The sequence below is a fragment of the Sus scrofa genome, chromosome 15, assembly GCF_000003025.6.
Source record: "Sus scrofa isolate TJ Tabasco breed Duroc chromosome 15, Sscrofa11.1, whole genome shotgun sequence".
Taxonomy (NCBI): domain Eukaryota; kingdom Metazoa; phylum Chordata; class Mammalia; order Artiodactyla; family Suidae; genus Sus; species Sus scrofa.
In genome coordinates, this window is record NC_010457.5 from 115342250 (window position 1) to 115358007 (window position 15758).

At 39.3% G+C, this 15758-nt stretch overlaps 1 protein-coding gene and 1 long non-coding RNA gene across 2 annotated transcripts in view; both read left to right on the forward strand.

The window, feature by feature from the left end:
• Positions 1–15758, forward strand: part of LOC110257137 — a 109098-nt gene that overhangs the window by 13821 nt on the left and 79519 nt on the right. The window lies entirely within an intron of this gene.
• LOC100626390 (PC-esterase domain-containing protein 1B-like) lies at positions 8995–13217 on the forward strand. Its single transcript, XM_003359637.4, has one exon. The coding sequence runs from the start codon at positions 9252–9254 to the stop codon at positions 10482–10484; it is 1233 nt and encodes a 410-aa protein (XP_003359685.2). The 5' UTR covers positions 8995–9251; the 3' UTR covers positions 10485–13217.

A 15758-nucleotide genomic window follows, 5' to 3' on the forward strand; every position in this document is an offset into this window, starting at 1 on the left:
CCTCCCTGACTCTGAAGTTGCAAGGGGCTAGGAGAAAAAGAAATATAAGAACCTGGGCAGAGTTGTAGCTGTAGCTTTAGCTGAAGGAGAGTCCACTGGAGAGACATAAGAAGAGTTAAGCACTTATACTAAGTCACTGATTACCTGTGGTTGTGAGAGAGGAATCTGGTGAAATTCATACACAATCCCATTCTTCTCCTGCCCTTCTATAATCACAGACAATGGGATCCAGTTAATATAGAGCAAGTAGATGCAGTTTCCAGAAGCACAAGCAGTGGAGAGTAAATTGGTAGATACAGGAAGAATATTTTACACACTTATATGAAGTCACTATGCTGTCAAATCTGTCAACCTGGTGACCCTAGTTTATAAGGGCTTTAGGAAGGTGTTTTCCACAATTTCTCAGGAGCCCCTCTTGGAAAAATGGAGAAAAATGGCCTAAGATAATAATGTGGCAAAGATAATTATGTGAATCAATAACAGGTTAAACAACTATATCCAAAGTCTACCAAAAAACTAGATAAATGTAAATTGGAAGAGGACTGTATGTGCACCATAGTTCCTTTCCTCCATACTATCCAGTTCAGCATTTTTACTACTGACTTGAAGATACAGAAGAGATGATTATCAAAGCATGGTTTATAGATCACTGAGTGGGACAGTGACTAATCAGGATAAAAGAGAATCAAAAAAAGATCTTGGCAGGCTGGCTATAGCAATGGGATAAAAAGAACTTGGCCAGCTGGAACAATCAACTAAATCTAATAGCAGCAAATCTTGGGATTTGCTGCAAGTTCAAAAGCCAGTGGCACAGGTTTAGAAAAAGGTAGATAATACTTATGTTATATGAAAATGACTCAGGCTGTTTTCTGGATGGTAAAGTCAGTATGAGTCATGAGTGTACTAGGTCCTCCAGAAAAGCAGATTAAGTTTTAGGCAGAATAGGCAGCATTAAGTGAACAAAGGAAGTGATAATCCAAGCCTGGTACTGTGTTGATCAAACCACATCTGGAAAACTGGGCTTATTTGAATGTCATATATGACTTGCGATGTACTCTGAGAAGACTAACTAGGATAGAAGAGAGTTATGAACTAGGACCAACCACCAAAGCTGATCTTGCTTTAATAACTGATGCAAATGACAATATGAATGTGACAGTGTTGAGATTACTGCTCAATCAGCAAACAAAAGAAGAGCAGAGGACATAGATAAAACCAAAGATAAATGGGTGGATGAGGCAACTCTTGCCTGTTTGTTCCTCCCCCTGAGTTTCCAGGGTTAAGAATCTACCAGGACAAAGGACCCTGGAACCAAAAGCTCACTGCCTTTTGGAAGGAAAGGTAGGCATTTTCCCAGCGGGATTCCCTTTGATACCATATAAAGTAATTCTTGGAGTTCCTGTTATGGCTCAGCAGAAGCAAATCTGACTAGCATCCATGAGGCTGCAGGTTCAATTCCTGGCCTTGCTCAGCGAGTTAAAAATCCAGTGTTGCCATGAGCTAAGGTGTAGATGGCAGATGCAGCTCAGATCCTGCTGAGTTGCTGTGGCTGTGCTGTAGACCAGCAGCAACAGTTCTGATTCGATTCCTAGCCTGGGAACTCCATATGCAGTGGGTACAGCCCTAAAAAGGCAAAAAAAAAAAAAGGGGGGGGGAATTCTTGCTAGGCCACAATTATATACTCCTGAATGCTCTTTCTTATCTGTCATTATGCCTATTTGAAGAAAGCCATACACTAACACAGAATAGAAATTATTCCTTAGTAGTAATAATTGAAGAGATTTGTAGCCTGTAATTAAAGACCACTCAGGAGAGTAATGGTATACAAATGTTATCCAAATATATTAGACTGTCATATGGAGGAATAATTATCATTGTCCTTTACTAGATCAAGAAATAAAACAGTATTCATTTAAAAAAATCAGAGAGTTGTTTTCAATGGTCTAATATTCTGAGAATGAAATGGACGGCCATGGAAAGCAGAAGGTTCCCCATAACTAAACACAAATAACACAGGAATGTGGTCTAGATGATTCTCTAACAGGCGTGTCATTTAGGCAATTCTGGCATTCCATGGGTAGTTTTAAAGCTCTTTTTCAAGACTGAGCTTCCAGTTTATTCTTTCTTTCATTCAATAGGTACTTATTGAGAACCAGCCACACTGCCAACATAATCTTAAGACTTGAGGCTACAACAACAAACAGAAACAAGATATTTCTCATGGAACTTAAATGATGATGGGACAAGTAGATAATAAACAAATCATTAATAAAATGTCAGGCAGTAGTGGTAAATGTGAAAAAAAAATAAAGCAGAGTAATAAGCTCAGGTGATGAAGGAAGAGAGAAGATATGTTATCCATACCTTATCGATGGTCAGAAAAGGCTTCTCTGGATAATAATCCCATCTCTTTATCATACTAAATCTATATTTCAATCCTGGTCTCTTCTTAAGGCTCTTATCATTTTTATTCCTTATGTCAACCACCCTCCATCTGGTTTACTCTTTAACTTCTAACCAAGAATAACTTTAATTTTTTAAGCTCAGGAGAATTTAGTAGTAAATCTGTCATAGTATAATTTAAAAGCAAGATGTGCCCAATATTTATAATTTCATTAGGACCATGATGCAGGTATCGAAATACAGTGAATATCCAGTACAATTCTCTTTCCCCGCCAACCAGTGCTTTGTAATACTGGCTCAGGCTTGTCTTTCTAATTGTAGATTGATATTTCTTTGAGGAGGGGGCACAAACATTTATTTATCGATCCCTCTTGCCCATCTCAGGAAAGTTTTATCTCCCCTTCATCTATGCCATTCTTTTTATTAGTGAGTAATTTAAAATTCTTGATATTTAATTAGAAATTTTTATTCCAGGATATTTTGATTGCCAACATCTACCAAATCTACTGGACAAATGAAAGACAATAAAGCAGTGTTATACCCCAGCTTCAGAGTTAAGAGGAAGACAAAACAGTTGGATTACAGACCCAAATTAACATACATGCACACAAAATAGCTTATGACCATTAATTTTTCTCTTTTTATTTCTTTTTAAACTTTTTAAAATCACATATACTAGCAGAGCACAGGAAGGAGGAGGTATTTGGAGGATAAAGTTGAAAAGATCACTAGAATAAGAAATAATTTTCTGTTAATATTATGTGCTAACAAGTTCTTATTTAAACTTTCTAATCAGAGATCATAGAGTCATACAATGTAATGAAGTGAAAATTACCTTAGAGATCATTTACTTCTCCTGTCACCAATACCATCATAACAGAAACAGTCTTAGCAAGGTGAAATTAATTGCACAAGATTATATACTTATTTCCACAATCAAAAAATTAAATAGAGGAAGCTCAGTTCAAGATGGCAGAACAAGTACAATTTACTTCCCTCTTACTCTTGGCACCACTGAAGTTAGATAAAAAAAATTTTAATTATCAGCACTGGAATATAAAAAAAGAAATTCTGATGACAGTTTAAGAAAATACTAGAAGAGAAACAGCAGACTGAAATGGATCATTGGAAAAAATCACAGCAGGGACTCTTCAGTCCCAAATTCCCTAAGTAGAAGGGAGAAGGGTTCTAATTAGTCAAGGGATACTCAAAGGTTTTCCACGCTCAGAGTTAACAAAAACATTCATTGGGATGGACTTGTCTGAATCTGACTTTCTCTTTACTCCCTAACTGAAAATGTCAAACATGGGCAAGTAAACACACCTGTGTCACAACAACTGTGTTTTGCCATGGTGTGTTGCAAAGTATGGCTAGAATGATCATATTTCACCATGAACTGTTTCTTGTTCTTTCCTGCCCCACTTTCCATTTCCTTCACTCTCACAGTCATAGAATTGCACTTCCTAAATAAAGCATCAACACTTAATCTTTGTCTCAGGCTCCTTTTATAAGGCATGTTCTTGGTTGAATGGTGTGTCCCAAAAAGGTAAACTCAAGTCCTAACTCCCAATCACAGAATATGACTTACAAGAAATGGGGTCACTACCCATGTAAGTAGTTAGGAGAAGTCAACTAAAGTGGGGTTAGCCCCTAATCCAACGGAACTGTTGTCCTTATAAGAACAGAAGAGACAGAGATACCCAGAGAGAACACCATGTGAAGACTAAGGTAGAATTTAAAGTTACACTGTACAAGCCAAGGAACTCACTGGGCTACCAAAAGCCAGAAAAGGCAAGGAAGCATCTGCTCCTAGGGGTTTTTGAAGGAGTCCCTGCCAACACTTTAATTTGGACTTCTAAGCTCTAGAACGGGGAGACAATAAATTTCTGTTTTTTCAAGGCTTCCAGTTTGTGGTTATTACAGCAATTCAAGGAAGTGAATACGAGCGCCCAAACAATTAATACCAATAATTATTGTATAACAAAGACCTTAAGGATAGGTTTCTGAAGTTGGATGCCCATCATCCAACAGCAGGAGGGACACAATTGCTGGTGCTAAGCAGAGTGGCAATAACCCATGGCGCATAATGGCATCACAGTTACACTTTCCTTTATGGTAACTGGCTTGAGGTAGGGGGAGAGGATGGGGACCAAATAGCTATAGTATTTATTCAGTATGGAGGAAGTAAGAAATAAAAGATGGTGGAGTGAGGTTTAGCTAGGGCTAGTTAATTTGTAAAGATAAAATGACAGGCTCAAGGAAGACAATTACTAATTTTTTTAATGGCCTCACCCAATAGCATATGGAAGTTCCCATGCCAGAAGCTGAATCCAGGCTGCAGCTGTGACCTACACCGTGGCTGAAGTAGTGCCAGATCCTTTAACCCATTGCACAGGGCAGAGAAAAAACCTACACCTCCATAGAGATCTAAGATGCTGCAGTCAGATTTTTACCCACTGTACCACAGGGGAAACTCCAATAATTACTAATTTAAGGCATTCTAGAAACTCAGAGGACTTCTATGGCAGCTTTAATGAAGATTCTTATCTCTTGAAGCCTCAGGACCTACTCATGAAAATCAAGACAGGAATCTGATTATAACAATGTTAGATCTGCAAAGGAAACCAAATGCATAGCCTCAGGAGTTCTCTCATGTCACTGTCAGTGCCCTGATAGGAAAGATTGAGACCCTCAGATCTTGCCTGAGGACATTTGGGTGGATGAGCCTAGGAATTCCTAAAGTCTTCTGAGGTCTCCTGGCTGGTGGCAGCAGCCTCTGTTCATCAGAACAGAACAGCCTCTGCTTGCCTGGGATATGTAAGGACTATACTGAAACTGGAAATTTGCAAGACCTGATAGCCTGCTTGCATGGTTTCTCACTGCTTCTAGGCCAATAACTACATCAGATCTTAACACAATTTGAGCATGACCGTACAATCCCACCTCCCATCCTAAAGGTATTTCAGGAAATGGCTAATTTGTATCAGCAGGAAGTGGATTTTCAGAGTTAGATGGGGCAGGAGGTGGAGATTGGAGTTTGGGATCCGAATTCGTTAATGTAGTCCTGACCTAAGACTTGAATACAGTGTTTTGCTCTTTTCCCTCCTTTCCTGACTCATTTCCTTTTTTCCCCTCATCATCATTAAAACTATTATTTTTAGGAGATTATTTAAATAAATTACAGGAACATCTGCCCGATGAAATACTATTCAGCCATTTAAAAGAATGAACCATGTGTAACGTACAGGAAGGATGGAAAGGCCTGTGTTAGACATCACTATGTACCAGATCCTTGCGATAGAATCTGTGTACAGGCCTTGTTTTCCAGCTGTTATTGTGGCAATCGACTTTTTCTCAGGCCTCGCCATACTTCCTACCTTTTGTCTCAGGGATTTTTTGTTGATGCTGAATTATGAATGGCTAGGGGATCCATGTGGTGCTGGCAATCTGGAATTGTAGCAGAATGAATTTCCTATGCAGTGAATGAACTTCTGACATGTGGAAGATACAAGCTGACAGACACATTTTTCTCCCATCATCCTAAGGAAAACTCCCTAAAATGGAGAAGTTCATATAATCTTTGGAAAGATGATCCCAGGAGATCACACTATCAGTTGCAATTGACACCCGCAGTGGCCACTCCAAGAATGCATCTCATTAAGTTTGTTCTCCTTTCTTCCCTGACTCATTCTTACCCCTCTGAGAATACACTGACAAATTAGCACATCATCTTTTTCTTTAAGATCCACTATCTTGAAAACCTGATCCAAAGTAGATGTTTATTATACAATGTCACATGAAAAAGTAAATTACAGAAATAATAGAGAGAATGACAAATTTTATGTAACAAAATGTATAGGTATATACATATTAAAATATATTGTTTGTACAGGTATAATAAGAAGTCTGAGTCAATACATAACCACTTTCTGAGAATATGTAGGAGTAAAGAAAAGACTTTGAATATTTATTTTACTTCTATATTCAAAAGTTTTTTAAAGTCATCTATATATTTGTAATTTTAAAGAAAACTAAAAAAGGGAGTTCCTGCTGTGGCTCAGTGGTAATGAACCTGACTAGTATCCATGAGGATATGGGTTTGATCCCTGGCCTCAATCTGTGGGTTAAGGATCCCATGTTTCCACGAGCTGTGATGTAGGCTGCAGATGTGGCTCAGATCCTGCGTGGCTGTGGCTGTGATGCAGGCTGGCAGTTGCTGCTCCAACTTGACCCCTCGCTTGGGAACTTCCATATGCCCCAGGTGTGGCCCTAAAAAGCAAAAAATAAAAAATAAAAATTTTAAAAAAGAATACTAAAAAGGGAAAATATTACAAAGTAAGCTATATGATGGTATAATGCTTTAAATTGAACGTGTTTCTCATTTTTATATTACTGATAAAGAATTTTAGGTATTGCAAGAATAACACTTGAAAAAAATGGTCATACTAGAAAATGAGTTAAAGAAAGTAAATGTTCACATCTTTTTCTATCTGCTTAACATTGACTGGCCCTACACTGAAAAATTTCCAAACTTACTGTAGGGAATACAACACAAAGCAATGTCTCAAGGCTGTATTTATACAACACAAAAGGAAATGCAAACCTGTCAATTAACTGATTTTTTTAAAAAATCAGTGTGAATAATCAAGTAGATGAAAACTCTTCTTAAAAAACTTACCTGGCTAAATGACAGTAGTTATTTCAGTTGTGCTCCAAAGACAAAGACAAGCTCTTTATCTTTACCCCCTCTCCCAAAAAAGAAACTGATCTCTTTCCTCTAATTGTATGAAATTAAAATTTTTAATTTCCTGTAATTAGTATTTGGGCATATAAAAACTACAGTGATAGTCTAATAATATAATACTTCTTTAGTGCCACATGTTTTTAAGATATCACTGTAACTTGTTCTAAAACTTTTTCTCCATTTTATGCTAAAAAGGTAAAGAAAGGGTTGCATGTCCATAAGTAATAGCAATATTAACAGAAGTGATTATGTAAGTTATTCTACATTGACTTTAGTTCCATTATTTAGCTATTATTTAAAATGCAATATACAAATGACCACTTTGTTTTTATAAAATAATATAAAATTTCTCATATGTACTATGGAATAATTTCTATTTGCTTTCTTAGCAGTGAGAAAAAACTATTGATTTTAGGGTTGGCTTCAGGTAAATTGCTAAACCCCTATAAACCATCTTTTGTTTGTAGTGACAGTAAAAGACTTTGAAGACCCCACTAATAACTTTGTAAAATTATGAGGAAAAATGGCCAAAATAGATGATTTACATCAACTCTTTGTCATTTATATATACATATATATAAGTATGTAGAAAGTATGTAAAAAAGGATATGAATTTTCCTTTAGAAAATCTGTAGAGATAAACACAATTCTTGATAATATTATGCATGCTATTTTGTGATTTATTTATGATTTTATGAATTTATATTTGTGTCGTAACTGAAAATAATTTCAGCGGCTCCCAAATAAGCTATTCGACATGAAGGCCTTTGTGGCTGATAAATATGACTATCATAGGGATATTTTAAGAGGAGATTGTTTAGTAATCTGTTTAAAAAAAAATAGGTTAAAAATAGGTCTTGGAAGTTTGAAGCGCCAACCAAGGATAGACAGGGAGAGCATTTATTCAACAGGAAGCTCATATACCTAATCAAGGATGAAAAGGCTCAGGTTACACTGGCTACAAACTCATATCCATGCTTAAAGATGAAGGAGGCCTGCATTCTACAGCTTAAAGCTTATATTCATACCCAGGCACAAAAGAGACCAGGGTTCATACAACCAGAAAGATCATCCCAAGATGCACATATTTACATCCTAAAGAAGTAACTGGCCACTCATGCATTGCTCCTAGGTATGTAAAATGGTACAGCCACTCTGAAAAGCAGTCTGGGCATTTCTTAAAGCACTGAATTTGTAACTAGTGCACAACCCAGTAATCACATTTCAGGACTTATTCCAGAGAAATGAAAATCTAGGTTCTCACAAAAACCTATACAGAAAGCGTGATTTGTAATAGCCCAAAACTGTAAACAATATCCTTCTGATGAATGGTTAAAGTGACTATGACTGTGGCACATCCATACCATAGAATAGTACTCAGCAAATATAAAGGAAACAGAGTATTGATACATTTGGTGCACTGGACTGGAGTACTGTGCCAATCACCGCTTGGAAATCCTGGCTGTAGGTCAGTCCCCAGCGGGGTTTACCCGGTGGGAATGGCATCTCTTCTCCCAGCAGAGACATTCTCCAAATGCCTCTAGTACAGGAGGCGGCAGTTAAAAAGGAGAACCAAACCAACCATGAGAAAATTCTCTGGTAGAGGTGGGAATGCATACATAAAGCAAGAGCCAGGAGAGGCACCCCAGAGGCAACAGCACGCTCTATTCTGAGACACAGGTAAAACAAAAACTGAGCATCAGGTTGGATGAGCCCAGAATTGCAGAGTAATAGCGTCTCAGCCTGACAGTTACCAGAAAGAAAGCAAGGATCCTTTGAGAGAGAAGGCTCTCTGCAGTGCAACAGCGCCAGTTCCCCCGGGGGTTCTGTGCCTCCCCTCCGCTAGGTGGAGCCTGAGCCCCGCACAGGAGAATCCTCGGGTCAGAGGTCACCCCTGGGTCAAAGTCCGCTTTGGCACTGGAGAACTTCAGGACGCCAACTCGCTGCCTCGCCTCCCTCGCTGCCCAGGAGCACCGCGCCCAGAAAAAAAGGACTGCACGCGCACACCCCATTTCTCCCGTGCGTTTCTGCCTTTCCCCTGCGTTCTCCTCCCACCTTCCCCAAGAAAGGCAGGAGCGAGGCATCCGGCCTGCCCACTGCCACCATGGCCCACCTGCGGTCATGCGAGGTCCGGCAGCTGCTGCACAACCAGTTCGTGGTCATCATGGGGGACTCCGTGCAGAGGGCCGTGTACAAGGACCTAGTGCTCCTGCTGCAGAAGGACTGCCTGCTCTCTTCCAGTCAGCTGAAGGCCAAGGGCGAGCTGAGCTTCGAACAGGATGTGCTGCTGGAGGGTGGCAGGTGGGAACGTATGCACAATGGCACCCACTACCGTGAGGTGCGCCAGTTCCGCTCTGGCCACCACCTGGTGCGCTTCTACTTCCTCACGCGTGCGTACTCCCCGTACGTGGAGGACGTCCTGGAACACCTGCTGCGGGGCGAGCACGTCCCGGATTTGGTGGTCATGAACTCCTGCCTCTGGGACCTCTCCAGGTACGGCCAGAACTTCCCCAAGAGCTACCAGGAGGACTTGGAGAGCCTGTTTCGGCGCCTAAACCAGGTGCTGCCGGAGACCTGCCTTCTGGTGTGGAACACCGCCATGCCAGTGGCTGAGGTCGTCTCGGGGGGGTTCCTCCCTCCTGAGAACCAGTCCGGATGCGCGCGCCTGCGGGGAGACGTGATGGAGGCAAACTTCTACAGCTCAGCTGAAGCTAGCAGGCACGGCTTCGATGTGCTGGACCTTCATTTTCACTTCCGGCACGCGGGGCAGCACCGGCAGCGAGACGGCGTGCACTGGGACGGGCGCGCGCATCGCCACCTCACCCAGCTGCTGCTGGCTCATGTGGCTGATGCCTGGGGCGTGGACCTCCCCTGCTACTACCCCGTAGGCAGGTGGATCAGGGATGGCCCCACCAGGGGATGTCCAGGTCACGTGGGCCAGAGGCGATCTCAGAACAGCAGAGGTGACCCGGGGGAAGAGTCCAGGCACCCACCCACGCCCTCGTACCTCCGCGCTCGATGGCAACCTTCTGTGACCTTTCCTCAGGTTCGACCTCCATCCCAGCACTACCGCCAAGGTGCTTATGTGCCCTCGCATCCGTCTTCACACCGCAGGCAAGTCTCCAGTGATTCTTCAGCACGCCAGGTGGAATATACTGGTGAAGCAAACTTGAGTGACTGGGAGACACACCTGGGCCCGATTCGCAGAACCTCTACCCAACATCGGAGCAGAGTGTCTCCTCCCTACCCTCCCTGGCGCCCCAGCGGGCCACGCAGACGCCAGAGAAGACGCACAAACAGAGGGACCCGACCACACCCAGAAGCACAGCCTCAGTAGGCAGACCTAAACCTGGGCTGCTTCGCAACACAGTGGATAGTCTGCACAGACTGCCTCACTCCTCTCGCACAGGCCTGGCTTTCAGCAACGCTACCATGGTGAGGACTCCTTCAGCCTCTTACTTTTACTGGTGAACAGCCTCACACATCCATCTTTGCCAGAGCCTCCACCCCATTTCTTGGTGAGGGAGCAAGAATTCAGACCACCTCAGCGTTTGTGAGCAAATGAGTTCTAAAAGAAAAAGTATACACACAGTTAAGCCTTACCTAAATACAAGTCTTCCAACAATATTCTCCATAGACGTTCTTCCCAAAAAGAAAAAAGTAAAATTTTGATCCTTAAAACTTTACAAAACATTTGTATTAAGGCTTCAGTATCACCACTAGTTTTTACATACATTTATAGAACTTAATCCCCAAAGCTTTCACCACAAATTCCCTTGCACATTTCCTTGATTAAATTTAACTATGCTTCAACAGAATATCCTAAACAAAAAGTATTCCATTCACTAACACAAGGTGGGTTTTTTGTTTTGTTTTTTCCATTAGAAGCATATTTTCTACTCTCAGGCTCATCAAATTTTTTAAAATACTTTATTTTTTAGAGTAATTTTAGATTCACAGCAAAATTGAGAGGAAATTAGAGAGTTTTGATATACTTTCCATACACAGCCTCCCCCAGTATGAGCATCTCACATCAAAATTGTACATATTTTTACTTTCAGTAAAACTATATTGATACATCATTTCCCCCAAAATCCATTTTTGCCATTAGGGTTCACTCTTGATCTTGATTCTGTGTTTTTTGACAGATGTATAATTACATATCGACCATTATAGTATCATACAGAATAGTTTTATTGCCCTAAAATTCCTCTCTGCTCCGCTTCTTCATTCCTCCCCCTCCAACCCCTGGCAACACCCATCCATAACCATCTCCATAGTTTTGTGTTTATGAGAATGTTATATAGTTGGAATCAACAGCAAGTAGCCTTTTCAGATTGGCTTCTTTTACGTAGTAATATGCCTTTAAGATTCTTACATGTCCTTTCATGGCTTGAATACCTCAGTTTTTAGTGCTAAATAGTATTCCATTGTCTGAATATGCCACTGTTTATCCATTCACTGGCTAAAGTACATCTTAATTGCTGCCAAGTTTTGGCAGTTATAAATAAAGCTTCTTCAAATATTCATGTGCAAGTTTTTGTGTGTATTTAAGTTTTCAGCTCCTTTGAATAAATACCAAGGAATGCAATTGCTGGCTCATATGGTAAGAGTATGTTCAGTTTTGTAAGAAAATTCCAAATGGTCTTCTGAAGTAGCTCTGCCATTTTGCATTCCCTTCAGCAACTAATGTTGTTCCATATCCTTGTCAGCATTTGGTGTTGTCAGTGTTTTGGATTTTCACCATTATAGTAGGCACAAGGTATCTCATTTCAATCTTCAATTCCCTAAGGACATGATATTGAGCATCTTTAATATTCCTACTTACCATCTGTATATCTTCTTTGATGAAATGCCCATTTTTAATCAGTTGTTCCTTTTTTTAGACTTAAGATTTTATTGGTGTTTAAGAAAGCAATTGACCTTTGTATACTTACCTTGTATCCTACAACCTTGCTATAATTGCTTCTTACTTCCAGGAGTGTTTTTGTTGATTCTCTCAGGTTTTCTACATAGATGGTCATGTCATCTGTTGACAAGTAGAGTTTATCTCTTCCTTCCCAATTTGTCTACCATCTATTTCCTTTTCTTGTCTTGATACACTAGTTAGGGCTTCCAGTATGATGTTGAAAAGGAATGGTTAGAGGAGATAGCCTTGTCTTTCTCCTAATCTTGGTGAGGAAGCTTATAGTTTCTCACCATTAAGTAAGATTTTAGCTGTTGATTTTTTTGTATGTTTTTTAATTAAATTGAGGATGGTCCCCTCAATTTCTGGTTTGCTAAGTTTTCCTCATGAATGGGATTGGATTTTGTCAAAGGCATTTTCTTTCTACTGATATGATTGTGTGATTTTTTTTTCTTTGTAGCTTGTTGGTGTGATGGATTATATAAATTTGATTTTTGGATGTTGAACCAGCTTTGCATGTCTAGAATAAATCCCAGTTGGTCATAGTGTAAAATTATTTTTATACACTTTGGGATTTCACTTGCTAATATTTTCTTGAGAATTATTGTGTCTATATTCTTGAAAGACAATTGTCTGTAGTTTTCTATTGTAATGTTTTTGCCTGGCTTGGTATTAGAGTAATGTGATCTTATTGAAGGAGTTAGGAAATATTGCACCTGCTTCTATCTTCTGGAAGAAATTCTAGACAACCAGTGTAATTTCTTTCCTAAATGTTTGGTAGAATTTGCTAGTGAATCCATATGGGACTGATGCTTTCTGTTTTGGAATGTTATTAATTATTGATTTAATTTCGTTAATAAAGCTAGGCTTATTTATATTGTCTATTTCTTCTTCTCTGGGTTTGGATAGATTTCATCTTTCAAGAAATTGGTCCATTTAATCTAGATGGGCATAGAGTTGTTCATAATATTCCTGAATTTTTTTATTCTTTTAATGTCCGTGATATTTGTAGTGATGTCCCCTTTCATTTTGACGTTAGTAATTTGTGTCCTTTTTCTCAATTTTCCTGGCTATTATTGATCTTTTCAAAGAATCAGCTTTTGGTTCTATTGATTTTTCTAAATGGATTTTCTGTTTTTAATTTCTTTTGGTTTTTGCTCTAATTTATATTATTTCTTTTCTTCTCACTTTAAATTCGTTTTCTTTTTATTTACTTTTTTATTACTCAATGAATTTATTACATTTATAGTTGTACAATGACCATCACAATCCAATTTTATAGGATTTCCATCCCACAACCCCAGCTTTGCTTAACATCTACCCTATTTGTTTTATATCTGTTGCCCTTGTTCTTTGTTTTATTTTTGTCTTCCACTCTTTTCCTGTCTTTTGTGGTTTTAATTGAGCATTTTATATGATTCTGTTATTTCTTCTTTTTCAGCATAGCAATTATTCAGTTTTTTTCTTAAACTTTTTAAGTGGCTGCTCTAGAGTTTTCAGTATACTTTACAACTTGTCCAAGTTTACTTCCAGATAAAACTTTATTGCCTCATGAGTGCAGCAAGGTTATCCATATATCAAAGACATTGTTGGTATTATTATTTTAAACAAATTGTTAAAAAATTCAATCAATCAAGGTGTTCCTATCGTGGCTCAGTGGTTAATGAATCCAACTAGGAACCATGAGGTTGCGGGTTTGATCCCAGGCCTCGCTCAGCAGGTTGAGGATCTGGCATTGCCGTGAGCTATGGTGTAGGTTGCAGATGTGGCTCAGATCCCACGCTGCTTGTGCTGTGGTGTAGGCTGGTGGCTACAGCTCAGATTAGACCCCTAGCCTGGGAACCTCCATATGCCATGGGTGTGGCTCTAGACAAAGACAAAAAACAAACAAACAATCAATCATGAATAAAAGATAAATGTTTTATTTTACTTTCACTGATACCTTCCTTAAGGCTCTTTTCTTTATACAGAATTTGACATGTTATTTTCCTTTTGTCTAGTAAACTTTTAAAAATATTTCTTGCAAAAGAAGTCCCTGCTGGCAACAAATTCTTTCAATTTTTGTCTGAGAAAGTATGTCTCTTGCACTTGGAAGGATAATTTCCTAGGATACAAAATTCTAGGTTAGTGTTTGCTTGTTTTTCCCTCTCTATGTATTTCATTTTACTCTCTTCTTGTTTGCATGATTTCTGAGAAGTTTAATATAATATTTTTCCTTGCTCCTCTATAGGTAAGGTGTTTCCTGTGGTTTCTTTCAAGGTTTTTTTGATTTTCTGCAGTTTAAATATTATATGCCTAGATATAGTTTTTTGGTTTTTTGTTCTTTGGTTTTATTTTTTACACATTTATCCTGTTTGATGTTCTCTGAGCTTCCTGGATCTGTGGTTTAGTGTTTGGCATTAATTCAGGGAAATTCTCTGTCCCTATTGCTTCACGTATTTCTTTTGTTCTTTCTTTCTTCTCCTTTGGTATTCCCATTATGCTTATGTTAAATCTTTTATAGTTCCACTCTTATTGGCTATTTTGTTATATTTGTTCAGACTTTTTTCTCTTTGCTTTTTAGTTCTGGGATGTCTATTGACGTATCCTCAAGCTCACTGATTCTTCCCTCGGCCATGTCATTCTACTAATGGGCCCAACAAAGGCAGTCTTCATTTCTATTACATCTTTTATATCTATAATTCCTTTTTATTCTGTCTTAGAATTTCTGTCTCTCTGCTTATTTTACCCATCTGTTCTTGTATGTTACCTGATTTTACCTTTAGACCTTTTAGCATGTTAATCATAGTTATTTTAAATTCCTGGTCTGGGCCTTCTGACAACTCTGCCCTTTCGGTCTATTTCTGATATTTGCTTTGTATTTTCACACTGCATTTTTTTGCCTTTTAGTACGCCTTGGGAAACTTTTTGTTGAAAGTTGGGCGTGATGCTCTAGATAAAACTAGCTATGATTAATAAGCCTTTAGTGATATAGTGGAAGGGCAGGTATTAGGGGAGGAAGCATTCTGTAGTCTTATGATTAGGTCTTAGTCTTTCAGTGAGCCCAAGCCCCTTGACTGTGACCTTCATGAATGCTTTTTAGTTCTCCCTCCACCCCCTAAGATGGAACAGGTTGACCAGTGAGGGCTGGAGTTGAATAGCTCCCTTCTGCCAGGTTGGTTAGTCTCTGGGGAAAAAACAAAACAAGACAAAATAGTAGGCTCTGATAAAATAGTTCCCCTTGAGGGAGGCCTTGTTAAGGACAGAATGCTCTGGACCTATTTCAATATTGCTACTTTTCCCTTCTCCCCTGCCAGAATCACGAGAGAATTTTTCTCTCATCTTCCTTGTGAGAGCCTTCTGGGGGTAAAACTCACAAAAGTGTAGAGCTCCCCTAAGACTGGACTCCCCTGGAGATTTTAGATTTTAGATTTGTCCATATTTGTCAATTTTAGTTTAGGTTTTCCTACTCTAGTACTGGTTCCCACAAAGGATTCTGCTTGTGAGTTTCTACTCCAATAAGTTATAATTCTCTGTATATGCCTGGCTCTCCAATTTTGGGGATAGTGGTTTTCTTTGTGACCTCAATTCCCTTACAGAACTAAGAAGGTTTTTTTGTTTGTTTTCTAGTTTGTTTTGTTTTGTTTTTTTCCACACCTGCAACATGTGGAAGTTTCTGGGCCAGGGATCGAACCCACACCACAGCAGCAACTTAGGCTAATGCAG

Bases quoted from the DNA above. Each gene is read 5' to 3' on its own strand.
- LOC100626390 (XM_003359637.4), top strand. From the start codon at position 9,252: ATGGCCCACCTGCGGTCATGCGAGGTCCGGCAGCTGCTGCACAACCAG.